The 16370-nt window shown below is 42.9% G+C and overlaps 1 protein-coding gene across 2 annotated transcripts in view; it reads right to left on the reverse strand.

Annotated features, from left to right (window-relative positions):
* Positions 1 to 11102: 11102 nt before the first annotated feature.
* Positions 11103 to 16370, reverse strand: part of LOC103191041 (nectin-1) — a 31813-nt gene continuing 26545 nt past the window's right edge. Inside the window, exons 5-6 of one of the 2 annotated variants that reach the window (XM_042343966.1) lie at positions 11955 to 12106; positions 11103 to 11212 (exon numbers count right to left, since the gene is read on the reverse strand). In XM_042343966.1, coding sequence (XP_042199900.1) covers positions 11172 to 11212; positions 11955 to 12106 — 193 coding nt within the window. In that variant the 3' untranslated portion in view covers positions 11103 to 11171. Of the gene's footprint in view, positions 11213 to 11370; positions 11408 to 11954; positions 12107 to 16370 lie in introns of those variants that run through there. The other variant, XM_042343967.1, reaches the window with a different exon arrangement.

A 16370-nucleotide genomic window follows, 5' to 3' on the forward strand; every position in this document is an offset into this window, starting at 1 on the left:
CAGGGCCTCGTCATAGGGGGGCCAGGGTCCTATACTGCAACCACACGTAATCCTGAGGCCAGGCTGACCGTCTACCCTGCCTAAAGGGTGCTATATAAATGCAAGTTGTTGCTGTTTATTTTGCCATTTTTAGTCATTTGGGAACTGTAATGGCAAGAAATCTAAGGCATTCAAATCCATCTCATAAAAGACTCAAGCTACAGGAGACAGTGCACACAAATATCAAAGACATTTAAGAAATTATTTGCTGCCCAACGGTCTGATCAATCCAGTAGATAGCCAGCTTCTCTCATTTTCAGCCTGGTTAATATTCCAATTGAACAGCAAGACGGGTGTGACAGGTCAAATCCTTACAATGGTCACCAATTTGAATCTATAGTAGATGTTTATTTTGCAACTGTGCTCGCAAGGAAATTGGAACATGTAGATTTTTAATATAAATTTTAAAAGCTTACTATAAATTTAGTGCATCTAATCATTTTTCTAATGTTCTTCCCATTGGCATATTCCATTCTGCTCTTGGTCCCAGTCTCCTCACATTGGTGTGCAGTACCACAGGCTTCAGTACCAATACCAAGCCCAAGTGACCACTGTTCATGTGTGACCACTCTTTGGTTAGTGGAATGAATGGGTTGGATGGTTGTTTTTATGAAAGGCATAATTCGACAGTCACAGGTGTTAGTTTGAGTACTGCCAAAACGTCGACCAGAAATCACCGCTTCCTCACCGAACTGAAGGAGGTTCTAATGCATTGCTCTCGCTTGGAACTATTTAGAACTAGTTTGTACTCTAATCTTATTCCTCATCCACTTTTTTCAAGACTGTTCATTCACAAAATTGAACATAATTAAAGGAGGATTCCGTTAACAAGGATTAGCATCTGGTTTGTGAGAATGGATTAAAGGAAAATTGCATGAGATGCACTGTGTCTGAGCCACCTGTTCAAAATTTACCTATCTTTAATATTTAATTAGGCACAAGGTCGGAAATCCCAATTCTATCATGGCTATTATGACATATTCTTTTCCAAGTTCAGTTGTGTCTGTATAACAGTGAATGGTCACAAATAGCTGTGAAAGATACATTTACACTGGGTACTGTACATTGAAAAAAAACTTCCCAAAAAGCACACTTTTAGAAGCAGAAAAACTCAGATGAGCAAAATTCTGTTGACTCGTCATTTTAAGCAAAATAGCTCAAATGATAACTTATTTACTCAAACTGTATACGGGTCACTCTGTTGCAGTGTTTTATTTAATCATCGGCATGGCCACTGATACATAAACATTTTATCATGAAATATGCATATATAGACAGTGAAGAAGTAGTTTGAATACCCAATAAATCAGCATAAGATATTTAATTGAATATCAAATTAGATATGGTTATTGACCAGCCCACTCTCCCATCTTGGGTAATCGAATTGTCATGGAAAGAAGTTTCTTGATTTCTTTAAGTTTTTTTTAATTCAAAATGCATGCATAAGTCTTTAAGACATTTAGCTCACACACAAATACAAGAAACTGAAAAGGAATTGGCATACAATAATTGCCTACAGTAATTGGCATACATTAGCTGCATGGATCCATAAGCTGCAAGCACATTGTTAACAGTGTGCAGCAAAAATGACCACAGACAAAATAATCTTATTTTTGTTTGCCATCCAATCATTAAGTGTAGTCCTGGACACTTCATACTTTGTTGTAACTGCTGATTGCTTTGTCTATTGACAAGTTATCAGAGGCATTTTACTTGGAAACACAGTCTTAAAGGTGTGAAAACCTGACAAGTTAGGAGTTATGAGATACCCAGGGTGATTAGTTATCAGGTGAACATAATCAACATTTCTTATGGGAAATAGTTGGGATATTGATTGATTGACAAGTTATATGGGATGAATAATCAGTTTCACTGTAGTTTTAAAACTACTTCACTAAACAACTTCTAAACTGACTTGATTTAGTTAACAGCGGTAATAGTTAAAACTTTTCTAAAAAAAAACATAAATAAGCCATGTATTAATGAAAAATGCAATAGGCATGCTCAAGCCAAAGAAAAGCAGGAAGCAATCACCCAAACAAACCCAAGATACATGCAGCATCAGCTTTCCAGAGATGTCTAGGAGGTTTGAACTTTCAATCTCTGGCCAAAATAGGGCCAGGAAACAGTTGAACAAGTTAATTTGAGTCTCACTAACCAAATAGGATTAGATAAGGGAAGTTGGTTACTGGCAGCGCATTGATATGAGGGGAAATGGAAATACTTTCACTGTCTCAAATTACTTCAACACTTCAAGACATGGCATACAGCCTAGTACAGTGCTATATATAACTATTACAGCTATCTAGTGAGGTCTGTCTGATGGTTATTCCGTTACTGTTTCAGTGACTGGAATGACTCAAGCTTTCAGTTCTGAAAAGGTGCATAAACTGTATCTCAACTTCTGCGTGAGTGAGCTGTTCTAACTTGCAGTACTAATGGCTGATGGATCAAACCCATGCACCTCACTAATCACATTCAGGACACAGCAAAAGATAAGAACCGACAGTTCCTCAGAGCCGAATGTTAAGATGTCACATTCCACTGATTAGTCACATGCTGGAGGAATGCTTTGAGGAATCAATCCAGCACATGTGTTACAACCTCATTAAGTACATCTGTATTTAGATTAGTTTTTCAAAAAAGATAGAACAGGCACACACAGTTTATGTCACTGTGTAAGATTTTATTGTGTCTAAAAGGTAGGGCCACCTTTTGGTAGCAGAATCTTTGACACAACTCAGAATTAGAAAATTACTAAGGAGGCAGAGTTCAGTAAGAGCTCTCTTGCTGCAAATAGCAACTCAGTCTTGAGGAATGCACTGCATTTCTGTCCTTATCGGAGGGCACAATTAACCGTAAAACCCAGTGTATTATGAGGATTAACATGACTAGTGTTTAATAAGTGCTCCTCACCTCTGGGTGGGGAACAATCTTATTCAGAACCTCATGAAATTGGGAAAGACCCCCTCCCCCACTCCACCAAGTCTGCTAATGCTGATTTCTTCTAAATAACAGATTTGTTACTGTAATGTGTAGTGACTGTATTGTGGTGGTGAATGCTTCAGTCCATGTTCACTTTGCATCATCGATGATCTTTCACCTTATAATTTCACGACTTAACATCTGCTCCCATTTTAAGATTCCAAAGTCTTCAACGAGTTTACAATAATAACAATCCTTGCATTTCATATAGAGCCTTATCATGTCCAAGACGTTTCAAAGCACTTCACAGAATATACTGTAAACTGAATTGATTATATTTTGTGGGTGAAACTCATCAGCCAATTGTGCACTGCTGTGTCCCACAAGCAGTCATGGAGTGAGTTACTAATTTTAATTTTTTTAATTTTTCTTGAAGGAATTATTACGCCCGGAAAAGCGATCTGCCAAGTGATTAACCAAAAATTCCTATTTATTTCTAGGTAAACAGAGGCGTGTGGAGTAAGGTAACTTGCCCAACATTTCGCCCTGCCTAGAATCGAAACTTGTGAGATCGCTTGCTTGCGAGACGAGTGCTCTAACAGAACTCTAAGGTAGAAATCCTCAAACACAATGTCGCTTGTAACTATGAAAACAGTTCTCCAAAGATTTACCGATACACTCTTAAGCTTTTATGAGCTTCACATGTGGATTTATTGATTAGATCTCAGTCCTCAGGGTTAGTTGCACTCATTCACACACTTACAAAGTTATAAATAATCTCCCAGAACCCAGCAGGATCTCTCAATATTCAGTACATATATAGAGACTAAATAAAGCTTACTACGTACTGTTCTCTTTTATAATCAAACCTTCAGGGTCGGATAGATTGTTTTTAGAAACAGGAAAAAAAACTATAAATTTCCGAGTAACATTAAACCATCATCTGTGACTGTGCAAAGATTCTAGAGGGAATTATTTCACAAGCACTACGGATATATAAAGCCTCATCGTTCCTCAAAGTGCTTCCATGCACCATTACCTCAGCCTCACCAAACTCTACTGGTTTCGAGTATCTCCCGTAACATGCTTGTGCTGATTTAATTTCCTCCATGATCTTGCACATCTCTAATCTCCTCTACATCCCACTCTTCCTCAGCACGTAACCCCCAGATGCATTTTTTTTGCTGACTTCTCCTCTTTCCTCTAACACCTCATCTTGGGAGACTTACCACCACTTCGCTGCTGCCTGTCCTATTTCAGCCTTCCTCTCCTCCCTCGAGCTCACCGTCCACATCAAATGCCTAAACCACATCCACTCTCTGACCCTCACTTGTCCTGACCTCAGCACTTTTATTGAAAGTAAAATGCTACTGAATCTTAATATACTGAAGGACCAAGATGTCTTCACTGGGGTATAGTGTGGGAGAATAAAAATGCATATTCTGTTGAAGATTGGAGGCGGTGAGCAGAGAATTCAAAGAATATACAGTTCGGAAACAGGCCATTCGGCCCAACCAACCCATACTGGTGCTAGTACTCCACACAAGTCTTCATCTATTCCTTACCCATACCCTTCAATTCTTCTCTCCCTCAAGTGAAGGTCTAGCTTCCTATTGAATGCATCTACACTATTTGATTCAACCGCTGCTTCAAGCAGCGAGTTCCTCTCCAGACTCAATATTTCATACATATTTTTATATTTAGTGTTTTCATTTTCAAAAGGCCATAAAAACGCTAATTTAAAAACACACCATCCAACAGCCCGAATCTCATCTTTACCCGCCAAGTCCGAGGCAGATGGAACTGTCAGCTCAAGTACACAATTTACTATGCTTTAAGGTATTTTTATGAAAATTGAAATTTAATTTCAAGTCCATCCAACCAGCTGCAATCTTTATTTCTATTAAGATAATTTAATTATTAACAACTGCACAGGCTCTGGCTAAGAAACGTGTAAACTATTCAGTGTTGTACTCAGGACTGAAGGCAATTTCTCTCCACAGCTCCTCACTAAGGTTTCTGTTTATATTAATCTGCTATCTTGGTCTTTTTTCTTTTTCACTACTGTCTTGTCTTATATCACTGAAATGCTACCCCCCTTTAACCACAGGCAATGTGCTGCAATAAATGTGATGACATCAATACTAACTTACTGGGAAATAATTTGCAGTGGACTACCAAACATTCTTTTTCCATTAAATATGGGCAGACAACATCGAAAGTCCAGTTTTCCATTACTCTTTCTAACTTTTCTCACCCACTTCCACTTAAACACTCTTATTAACTTAATATTTCCTCTCAACTTTCTCAGATTGGTCTCTCTGTAACTATTGGTCTTTCACACGATATGTCCCTTTCACAGTCCATTCCATTTCTCATGTATATCTCTGACTGAATTTCAGTGAGTGGGTTGCCACTGCAAATGTACATAACACCCAAGGAAACAGTATGCTTCATGGACTAAATGACACACACAAGTGTGTACCAACCCAAGCACACACACACACACACACACACACAGTATGATTGATGGCTCCTCAATTTCAAATTAAGTGGTGACAATTCCAGCATCATATTCCCATTATCAACGATTCAGAGAACAATTTGTTTTGATCGCTGCCTGCAGATAGTTTTCTACAATGTACATATAAAGCACTAGCCTTGATCCATTCACTCAGCCAATCCTATTACATGACTTCATTCCCTTGGTACAGTGTCCCTCAGCTCATCCTGTTTGTCTTATTCGTTCTCTCCTACATGGTACCCTCAATTTGCTCCAAGCTCAACTCAGTTTCCTCTTTCAAAACTGCCTCCAAGCATTTAACACTTTCAGTGCTGTTTATGTGCCACTCAAGCTTCTCCCTCTACTCCAGTAATTAACCTTCAATGTTATTTCACAGGTCAGTCAACACCAAAACAATTTTTCCTCCCCCAGCCCACAAAAAACAGACCCCTCAAAAGCCTGATCTTCCTAATTATCAGTTAACAGGGAAGAATGGTTCTTCCCCAATATCTCAGGAGAGCAAGCACAAGAAATAAAATCACAAATGACTACAAGCAACACTGCCAACACAGTCAATGAAAGAGCAATGCAGCAAACAACAAAATTACATTTGTATAGCACCTTTCACGTCAGGAGGACATCCCAAGGCTCTGGACAGCGAAGGGTTTTGGATCTGAGCTTGGGGTCGGGATCGGAGAGGGTGGAGGGCAGTGGGGGAAGCAGGAAGAGGAGAGGACACGGGCTGCAGAGTTCTGGATGATCTGCAGCCTATGGAGGGAGGAGTTGGGGAGGCCAACAAGCATTGTTCCCCTCTCCCCGAGATGCATAGTCAAGTCTCGATATAATGAAAGCATGTATGAGGGTTTCGGGGGCCTGCGTTGTGAGACAGTGGTGGAGCCTGGCGATGTTGCGGAGGTGGGGAAGGCAGAAAGGGTCATGGTGTAGATGTGGGGTAGAAAGGATAGTTGAGGGTCAAACTGGATGCCAAGATTCCAGACTGGCTTAGCAAGGTTGAGAGTGTGCAACCATGGATGGTGATGATGTCAGCACTTGAGGTATGGAGGTGTTGACAGGAGTCAATCAGGAGAGCCTCGGACTTGTTGATGTTCAACTGAAGAAATTTAGCTCTCATCCAAGACTTGATGTCTGACAGATATTCTGTCAGGACAGCAGTGGTCCTGGAGTCGAGGGTGGAGGCAGAGAGGTAGAGTTGGGAGTCATCCGCATACATGTTGACCCCATGTCTGTGGATAATATCACCAAGAGGGAGCACAGAGTTATTGAAGAGGAGGGGACTAAGGACAGAGCCCTGAGGAACACTGCACGAGAAGATGCAGGGGCTAGAAGAGAAGCCGTTTGTGGAGATGACGTGGAGGCAGTGTGAGAGGTACGATTTGAACCAGTCAAGGACAGAGCTGTGAAGGTTGAGGTGGTGGATAAGGATAGAGTGGTCGACGCTGTCTAAGGCAGCAGAGAGGTCAACAAGGATGAGGAGGCAGAGGGAGCCCTGGTCGCAGATGAACAGAATATCATTTGTCACTTGACCAGGTCTGTTCCTGTGCTGTGGGCGGCACGGAAACCCGATTGGAGGGGTTCGAGAAGGGAGTGGTAGGAGAGGAAAGAGCGAAGCAACGACTCGTTCCAGGACCTGGGAGAGGAAAGGGAGGTTGGAGATGGGTCGGTAGTTTGAGAGTAGAGATGGGTCCAGAGAGGGTTTTTTTTAAGGGTAGGAGTGATGACGGTGTTTTTTAATAGGGTGGGAACTGTACCAGTGGACAGGGAGAGGTTTACAATGTCTGTGAGAAGAGGGCAAGGAGGTGGAGCTGGCGTGGAGTCCGATACCCCAAACGGCATCCAGATCTAACGCGGGGACTGTGCCGCGCGGAGCTAACGTGGCATTTGCTGCCTTGGCCATCGCTGACTCTCCTGGTGAACATCCAACCAGAGATCGGCTGCTGCGTGACGTCACATCCACTCAACAGCTTTGAATTTTTCAGCCTAGACTCACTGGGACTATAACACTGTCCCCCTCTCCCCATGATGACCCACACCAGCGGGCTAACTGCCGTGGTGGCAGGGTAGCTCTCACTCCCGGTCCCCCCTCGGCCTATCCCCATACTCCACTGGAACCTTCCCCTGCTTTGAGCACTTTATCCTTTATCACCCCTCCAACTTTTCCCTCAAAATTCTCCTTATCTATTGTCCTCTCAGCCACCTTCCTCCCCGACATCTCCACCTGCCTATCTTCTCTCTCCCTCTGCGCCGAACGCCTCCTCATTCAAGGCGACTTCAACCTTTACTTCACCCCCTCCTGCTTTACCTCTGCTGACTTCTCCTCCCTTATTTCCTCCCTCAACCTCTCCCTCCAAATCCACTTCACTCCCTCAATCTGGTGATCACTCAGGGCCTCACCGTCTCGGACCTCACCATCATTGACAAAGCGATCTTGGACCATCACTTCATCTCCCTTAACTCCTCAATCCCTCTCCCCACTGCCACCCAACCCACCTTCATCTCATACAACCCCTGGAAAAAAATCTCCCCACTTCCCTCTCGGCTGCCTTAAGAGTCATTTAAACTCCTTCCCTTCTGGGCTTCCTCCCTCAATTACCTATTCTACTCGGTCACTCTTCTCCACAGCTCCCTTTCCTCCACTCTCGATTCCCTCGCTCCCCTCTTTTCCCGAACCATTTCCTATTCACGTAAATCACTATGGTACACCAACCATCTCCGCTCCCTTGAAGCACAGTTGTGTGGAACTTAACGGTCCATCGGCAGATTTGGCTGGAGCTTAACAAATCCTACCACTCTGCTCTCCCCTACGCTTGGAGGCCAAGAACAACCCTAGGCTCCTCTTCTCCATCACCAACCGGCTCCTCCACCCACCCTCTCATGTCTCACCCATCCTCACCTCCAATGCCAACTGCAAGGTGATGCTGGAGTTCCTCGAATCCAAAGTCGAGGGGATCCGCTCAGCTGCCTCTGCCATTCCGTCTACTATACCCACCCCATCTCCCCCTCCCACCCCGGCCCCTACCCATCCATCCTTCCACGCCTCTCTCACCATCATGATAACTCGCATGAAACTGACCACCTGCTCCCTCGACCCCATTCCGACTCCACCACCAGCAAAGGTGGAGCAAATCACCCTACATTTATACACACGTATGCAAGGCAAATTTGTCTTCCAATGCGAATATAGAACACACCTATGTCAGGAGGATATCGCAAAACATTTCACAAGATTTATTGTAAAGTGTAGTGTGTATGTTTTGTAGGCAAACATGGTAGCCAATTTGTACACAGCAATGTCCCACAAATAGCCAGGAAGCAAGTGACTGATTGTATCTAGGATTGCTGGTGAGGACACCGCGAGAAACCTCGAAAAATGCAGGGCTCCCACAGCACTACATTGGAGTGTCAGTCTAGACTATGTGGCGCTTGAACCCAGCACCTCTGACTCAGAGGCAACCAATTGCTATCAATTGATCCAGGGTGACAATGTTGACTAGCAGGCACAGATGACACCGACAGGGTTGTATACACAATACCTAAAACATCTGGTCACTTTCAATATATAGTACTATCTGTAATGAACTCTGTTCACCCACAGTTGTATCTAACTGGGAAAGACTTGGCACTTCCTCATCGTTTGCCCCATCTAAAAACTGGGAGCTTCTCCCAATCAGGGACAATTACACAATTATGATACCAGGAATGGGGAACCTTAGCTATGAGGACAGGCTGGAGAAGTTAGGACTTTTCCCATTAGAGCAGAGAAGGTTACGCGGGGACCTGATAGAGGTGTTCAAGATCATGAAAGATTTCGACAGGCGAGATAGGGAAAAGCTGTTTCCGCTGGTAGGTGTGTCTGTGACTCGTGGTCACAGTCTTAAGATATCTACCAAAAGAAGCAGAGGGGAGGTTAGAAGAAATGTTTTCACTCAGCGAGTTGTTCCAATTTGGAATGATCTGCCTGAAAGGGCAGTGAAGTCCGATTCGATAACAGCTTTTAAGAGAGAACTGGACAGGTATCTGGGGAAGATGGGTTTGCAGGGTTATGGGGAGAAAGCTGGTGATTGGGGTTAGTGAAAGTGATTTGCTCTGTCAAAGAGCCGGCACTGACTCGATGGGCTGAATGGTCTCCTTCTGTGCCGTAATATTCTATGAATTGATCTAGAAGGAACGCATTGCTTGAAAGTGTGGTCGAGGCCGATTCGATAACAACTTTTAAAAACCCGGTGGACGGGTATTTGAGGACGACGGGTTTGCAGGGTTATGGGGAAAGGGCTGACATTAATTGCTCTATTCAAAGAGCTGGCACACTTGATGGGCCGAAGGGCCTCTTTTTGTGCTGTACGATTCTATGATTCTAAGGCACTCCCGTGTTCTAAATCCTTTACAATGTTCTGAGTAAGTGAGGAGCAGAAATTCCAACAGCTTCAGACTCTTTGAGATGTCTAGGAGGATTATTATTATTAACATACTCATGAACATCCAAGTACACATGCATACTATTGTACAAATATGCACAAATACAGATGTAAGATCACTTGCTCTTGCGCACACGCACACACAAATGAAAGGTTTGACACAAGTCTCTCTACAGTATCTCAGGGCAGCTTTACAGAGCAAGGGGGATGATGGACAACCAATCACTTTGTTTCATCAATAAGCTCAGGCTAATGGCCTTCATGAAGTTTATGAGCAGTTCATTGACAATCCCATAGTCTCCATATCTCGCTCACATCTGGTGGAAGGGTCCGTGCAGCTACCTCCAGTCCAAATTGAGCTTGGTTGTCTTGTCTACGATCAGCTGCAGGGACTTAAGATCCTGGGCAGAGCCCTGATTCAGGATCCACAAAATCTCCTTCTGGTTCAGCAGCTTAGGTTGCATTATCAGCCCAGCTTCCTGTTGTTCTCATTCTTCTTGCCCTCTTTTTCAGGATGTTTACATTCCTGGGCTTCACATTCTATGAGTTTCACAGGATAATTAAACGGCCTTTTTCATGGGCCTGGCCAATCAGATCCCCACAGCTTTGGGTCCACAGGACACCTGTCTTGTATGTGAACCCAATTTATACTTTATAATGGGATTTCCCTATATTACCTGCACGCTACCGCCTCATCTGCTGAGGTTCCTTCTTCCAACTATCGTGTCCATTTGTTAGCCTAGGATGATTTACCACTGACCACAAGCAATTGATTGATGAAACTAGTTGTCTTGTCTACAGTAACAGGAAACAGAAATCTGTGGCTTTTCCATTCTCATCAGGAGACGTTAATAGAAATGAAAAAGGATATAGAGTGAGAGGCAATAACCAAAGAAATGTCAGTGATAATCGTGTCACAAGGAAAGGAGTTGATTGATGTTGTGGCCAACACTGATAATGGATAAACTGGAACAGTTGATACCTGGCTGATATCAGAGAAGACATTCTCTTTTATAACTGCTGCACTGAGGTACGAGATCCCCTAGCTACACAACTTATTGCTGATAGAAGGTTACACAGAAACAGTTGGGTCTATCAAATAACTTTAATTGACATCATTTCATGATCAGCCAACAAGAGGCACAATCATAGCAAGGCTGGGTGAACTTGATCAACACGCATCCCTGCCGATTACTCCTGCTCAAGTTTAAAGTATATTCCAGACTTAATCAAGTGTTTTTTACATTCTAATAGTTGGCGAGTAGCACAATCTATACCTTGCAATTTACGATTGGATAGCAACATTCTCTCTCTGTAGAAATACAATAACACATAGAATAATGTCATAACATCGCAGCATCACTGGAGCCAATCCATTAAGTATGTTAATTCATTTGGTAGTTGAAACCTTTGAGTGCACTGCAATCATTTAGGTAGGAAGTTATGTTATGAAAGAACTGAAAGCATCCACTGTCAGAAATTCCAATTGAGTCTCAATTGAATTGCTCTGCATTTAGAAAGTGAATTTAGTGAATTTAAGAGCCAAAATTCTTCCCAACATCCCAAAGGAGTTAAGGTTCAGACTCAACTTAGTAAACAAAATATGCAGTATATGCAATATACATTAAAAGGGCCGCCTGCCTTTCCGTCACAGCACACTGAAAACCCAGAAGCATTACATCTTTGTGCCCCAACTGCTTTAGGAATTCAGTAATTTGCGTTGAAACTGATATAACTGTACTGCTAAGGCAAAGCACTCTGATCAGCACTTTTTAATTTCTTAATTGTTAAATCTGATCTATCAGTAACTATGGATTGACAGCAGCAGCAGTTTCTCCATCTTTGTTTTATTGGTCTTATCAATCTGTATTGAAATGTGTGAATTGCTCATTATTTAGTGCAAAGGGAGCACAGCAAAGTATTTAGAGTTCATTGCGAAAGCTTTGAGAATACACCAATCCGCACACCAGTCATGCAGTTAGACATTGCGAAGTTAGCAGCTTTCAGATCAGCAAAGCCTTCATTAATATAGGGGTTTCAGGAATTGGTCCTACCTGTTACGTTGACCTCAACGAGACCCGATCTTGTGCCGATCGCATTGGTAGCTTCACAGACATAAGTCCCCGCAAGGTCATAGGTCACAGTCCCTTTGAAGAACAGGGTGTTGTTCTGTATTTCCACATTTTCAGGCAATGACCCATTTAACCTATAAAACAAATAGGATTGTATTTTTAGCAAAGATGAGACATCATAGACCATTAGAACATAGGTTTTCACTTGCAGGTGCTGCTTTCAAACAGACATGGTTCAAATGGTCTGGTAGTGCACTGCCTCGCAAGCGAGAGACCTGGATTTGATTCCTGCAGAGCGAAATGTGGGCAAGTTTCCTTACTCCACACATAGATTCATAGAATATTACAGCATAGAAGGAGGTCATTCGGCCCATCGAGTCTGTCCCAGCTCTTTGACAGAGCGTCACTTTCACTAACCCCAATCACCAGCTTTCTCCCCATAACTCTGCAAACCCGTCTTCCCCAGATACTATCCAGTTCTCTCTTAAAAGCTGTTATTGAATCGGACTTCACTGCCCTTTCTGGCAGATCATTCCAAATTCCAATAACTCGCTGAGTGAAAACATTTCTTCTCACCTCCCCTCTGCTTCTTTTGGTAGATATCTTAAGACTGTGACCACGGGTCACAGACACACCTACCAACGGAAACAGCTTTTCCCTATCTCGCCTGTCGAAACCTTTCATGATCTTGAAGACCTCTATCAGGTCCCCGCGTAACCTTTTCTGCTCTAATGGGAAAAGTCCTAACTTCTCCACTGTCCTCATAGCTAAGGTTTCCCATTCCTGGTATCATTCTCATGAATCTCCTCTGCACCCTTTCCAGTGCCTTAATGTCCTTCCTGAAATATGGTGCCCAGAACTGGACGCAGACTTGCCTTTAACAAATCCATGTTGGGGGTCTCTAATTACTTTGTGTTCCTCTAAGTAGAGATTTATTTTGTCCCGGATTACGGTCTCCAGTAGCTTTCCTACTACCGAAGTTAGGCTGACTGGCCTGTAATTTCCGGGTTTGTCTTTCTGCCCCTTTTTGTAGAGTGGGATAACATTAGCCACTCTCCAGTCTCTTGGCACCACTCCTGTGTCCAATGAAGATTCAAATATAATGACCAAAGCCTCCGCTATTTGAACCTGTATCCCCACAGCACCTTGGGTGAAACCCATCTGGTCCTGGTGACTTATCAATTTTGAGCCCAGTCAATCTTTTCAGAATGTCCTCACTGTCTATAGTAATCTGATCTATTTCCTCTACCCTCTCATCCAATACTGTGGCATTTAGGGCATCCATTTCCATTGTGAAAACAGATGCAAAGTACTCGTTCAGTACATCAGCCACGCCCTCTGCCTCCACAACAAGATGGCCGTCATTGTCTTTGATTGGCCCCACCCTACCTTTAACTAACCTTTTTCCCTTTATGTGCTTGTAAAATATTTTAGGATTCCTCTTTATGTACGCTAACCTCTTCTCATGCGATCTTTTAGCCTGTCTTATCACTCGTTTAAGATCACCCCTGCATTCTCTATAATGCGCTTTGCTATCCTCAGTATCTTGCGTTTTCCAATTGTCGTACGCCGTCTTCTTCTTTTTCATCCTAGACAGAGTATCCCTGGCCATCCAGGCTGGCTTGGTTGTCACACATTTCCCTTTTGTGGGAATATATCTATTTAGACCTTGAGCTATCATATCTTTGAAGATTTCCCATTGCTCATGAGTCGTTTTATCTGCTAGTCTTACTTGCCAGTCCACCAACTCTAGGTCCCTCTTTAGCCCATCAAAATTAGCTCTTTTCCAGTCAAGCATTTTCACCCTTGACTGTACTTTGTCCTGTTCATGAGTAATCTAAATCTAATAATATTATGGTCACTGTTACCTAGATGCTCCCCTACCGAAACCTGTTCAACCTGACCTATTTCATTCCCCAGGACTAGATCCAGCAATGCTTCCTTCCTCGTAGGACTGGAGAGATACTGCTCAAGAAAATTTTTCAGTACACAGTTTATGAATCTTTCTCCTGCCTTGCCCTTAACGCTGCTATTTTGCCAGTCTATATTGGGATAATTGAAATCCCCCATTATGACAACTCTGTTCGCCCAACATCTGTCCGTGATCTGGTTGCAGATCTGCTCCTCTATCTCCTTCCCGCTGTGTGGTGGTCTATAGTAAACCCCTATCAGTGTAACCACTCCTTTCTTATTTATCTCTAACCAGATGGATTCTGTTGTCGGGCCCTCCAGAGCCTCGTTCCTTTCTACACAGCTATAATTTTATCCTTAACTAATACTGCCAACCCTCCTCCTTTTCTTCCTTCTCTATCCTTCCTGAACACATTATATCCTGGAATATTTAACTCCCATTCCTGTCCTGGTTTGAGCCATGTCTCGGTTACTGCCACCACATTGTAATCCCCTACGGCCAGTTGAACCTGCAGCTCATCAACCTTATTCCCTAAGCTACGTGCATTTAGGTACATGCATTTGAGGAAATTGTCCGCTTGTACCTGCTCTACACTTCCCACTTGTCTTTTTCCTCTAATCTCTAATCCATTGTTTATCCTGGGATACCCATCCCCCCTCGCCACTAGTTTAAATCCGCCCATTTCTGTTTACCTAGCAGTAATAATAATAATCCTTGCATTTGATATAGCGCTTTTCACGTCTTCTAGACGTCCCGAAGCGCTTCACAGAATATACTGTAAAGTGAATTGACTGTATATTTGTGAGCGAACGCGGCAGCCAATTGCGCACAGCAATGTCCCACAAACAGTCGTGGATTGAAAATGACCAATTTATTGTCTTGTTTTTTTGGAGGGATTATTATTAGGCTCTGTGTGGAGTAAGGAAACTTGCCCAAGGTTTCGCCCTCTGCCTGGAATTGAACTCAGGTCTCTCGCTTGCAAAGCGAGTGCTCTAACCACTGAGCTACAGGACTCCACGTAAGTAGGAACCCGGTTGTTGGTTGAATGGCGGGGTTCCTTTTCTGGGAGTAATAATTACTTCCTTCAAAAAAAATTGGTCACTTCAATCCATGACTGTTTGTGGGACACTACTGTGTGCGCAATTGGCTGCCGCGTTTCGCCTACAAAATAATATTAATAATTGTACATGAAGGGAAAAGAGGTTGAGGCCTATGAGGACAGCATCCAATTACAGAAATGTTCAAGTGATAGAGAATATTCACTCCATCACAGTATAACTACAACATATAAATGGAAGCAGGAGGATGGGAAATACGGGGTAAGAGCATAGTTGAATTGGCAATTTAATTAATGGTTAATATCAATAGATTGTCTCATCTATTGTTGGATTAGTTGCTGTAGTGAAAATGGCATGGAAGGTAGCATTACCTGGACACTATTAGTATATTCAAAAGTTTGCCAGAAACAACCATTTGGAAACAATTTAGGCTCACCAGGAACAGGTTCAAACGGTTAACCGCAAGTATATCCCAATGTACCACGTGTGTTATCTTCCCAGCTCACACTGAATCCATGTCGACTTGGGACCCAATAAATTCTCAGAATTCACAATATGAGGAGCTAGGGAACAGATAAAACTTTCCTGCTCCTGTCCCAGACATAATCCATCCGTTAATCACAATTCCTGGCAAATCAGTTTTATTAAGACACTCAAAATACTGGATATTGTTAAACACTGATTGTCCAATGCCTTGGGACGTCCTCCTGACATGAAAGGCACTATATAAATGTAATTTTGTTGTTGTTTTTACCTGAAGGTTAAAGCATTTTTCCTTTAACACTGTCATATTCTTTGTTTTGGAAGTAACTAAATTGGAGAGAGTTTGTTGCTGATTATGGAGTCCTGTAGCTCAGTGGTTAGAGCACTCGCCTTGCAAGCGAGAGACCTGAGATCAATTCCTGGCAGAGGGCGAAACCTTGGGCAAGTTTCCTTACTCCACACAGAGCCTAATAATAATCCCTCCAAAACCAAAAACAATAATAAATTGGTTATTTTCAATCGACTACTGTTTGTGGGACACTGCTGTGCGCAATTGGCTGCCGCGTTTTGAACTTATATAGCAACTTTACATAGGAAAATATCTCAAAGCAATTTACAGAGACTGTGTAGATCAACATACAAGGGTGGGAAGGAAGAGGACGTAGGCTGAGATAGATGCCTAAAAGCAGTCAAAGAGGCAAGTTGTAAAGGCGTTTTGAAAGCAGTGGAAAGGGTGCAAAGATTTTGGGAGGGGATATGGTGGTTGAAGCTCAGCCACTGGAAATGGGGTGTTGGTGAGAAGGTAGGGGATGTGCAGCAGGCCTGAATTTGCACAATAGGAGTGGAAGATTGCAGGGGTAGGGTGGACAAGAGCATGAAAGAATGAGGAAGCTGATCAGTTTGTGCGCGTGTGTGTGTGTGGGTGGGGGGTGGAGAGAGAGGAAG

This window comes from Callorhinchus milii, unplaced genomic scaffold (genome assembly GCF_018977255.1).
Source record: "Callorhinchus milii isolate IMCB2004 unplaced genomic scaffold, IMCB_Cmil_1.0 Scaffold25, whole genome shotgun sequence".
NCBI lineage: Eukaryota > Metazoa > Chordata > Chondrichthyes > Chimaeriformes > Callorhinchidae > Callorhinchus > Callorhinchus milii.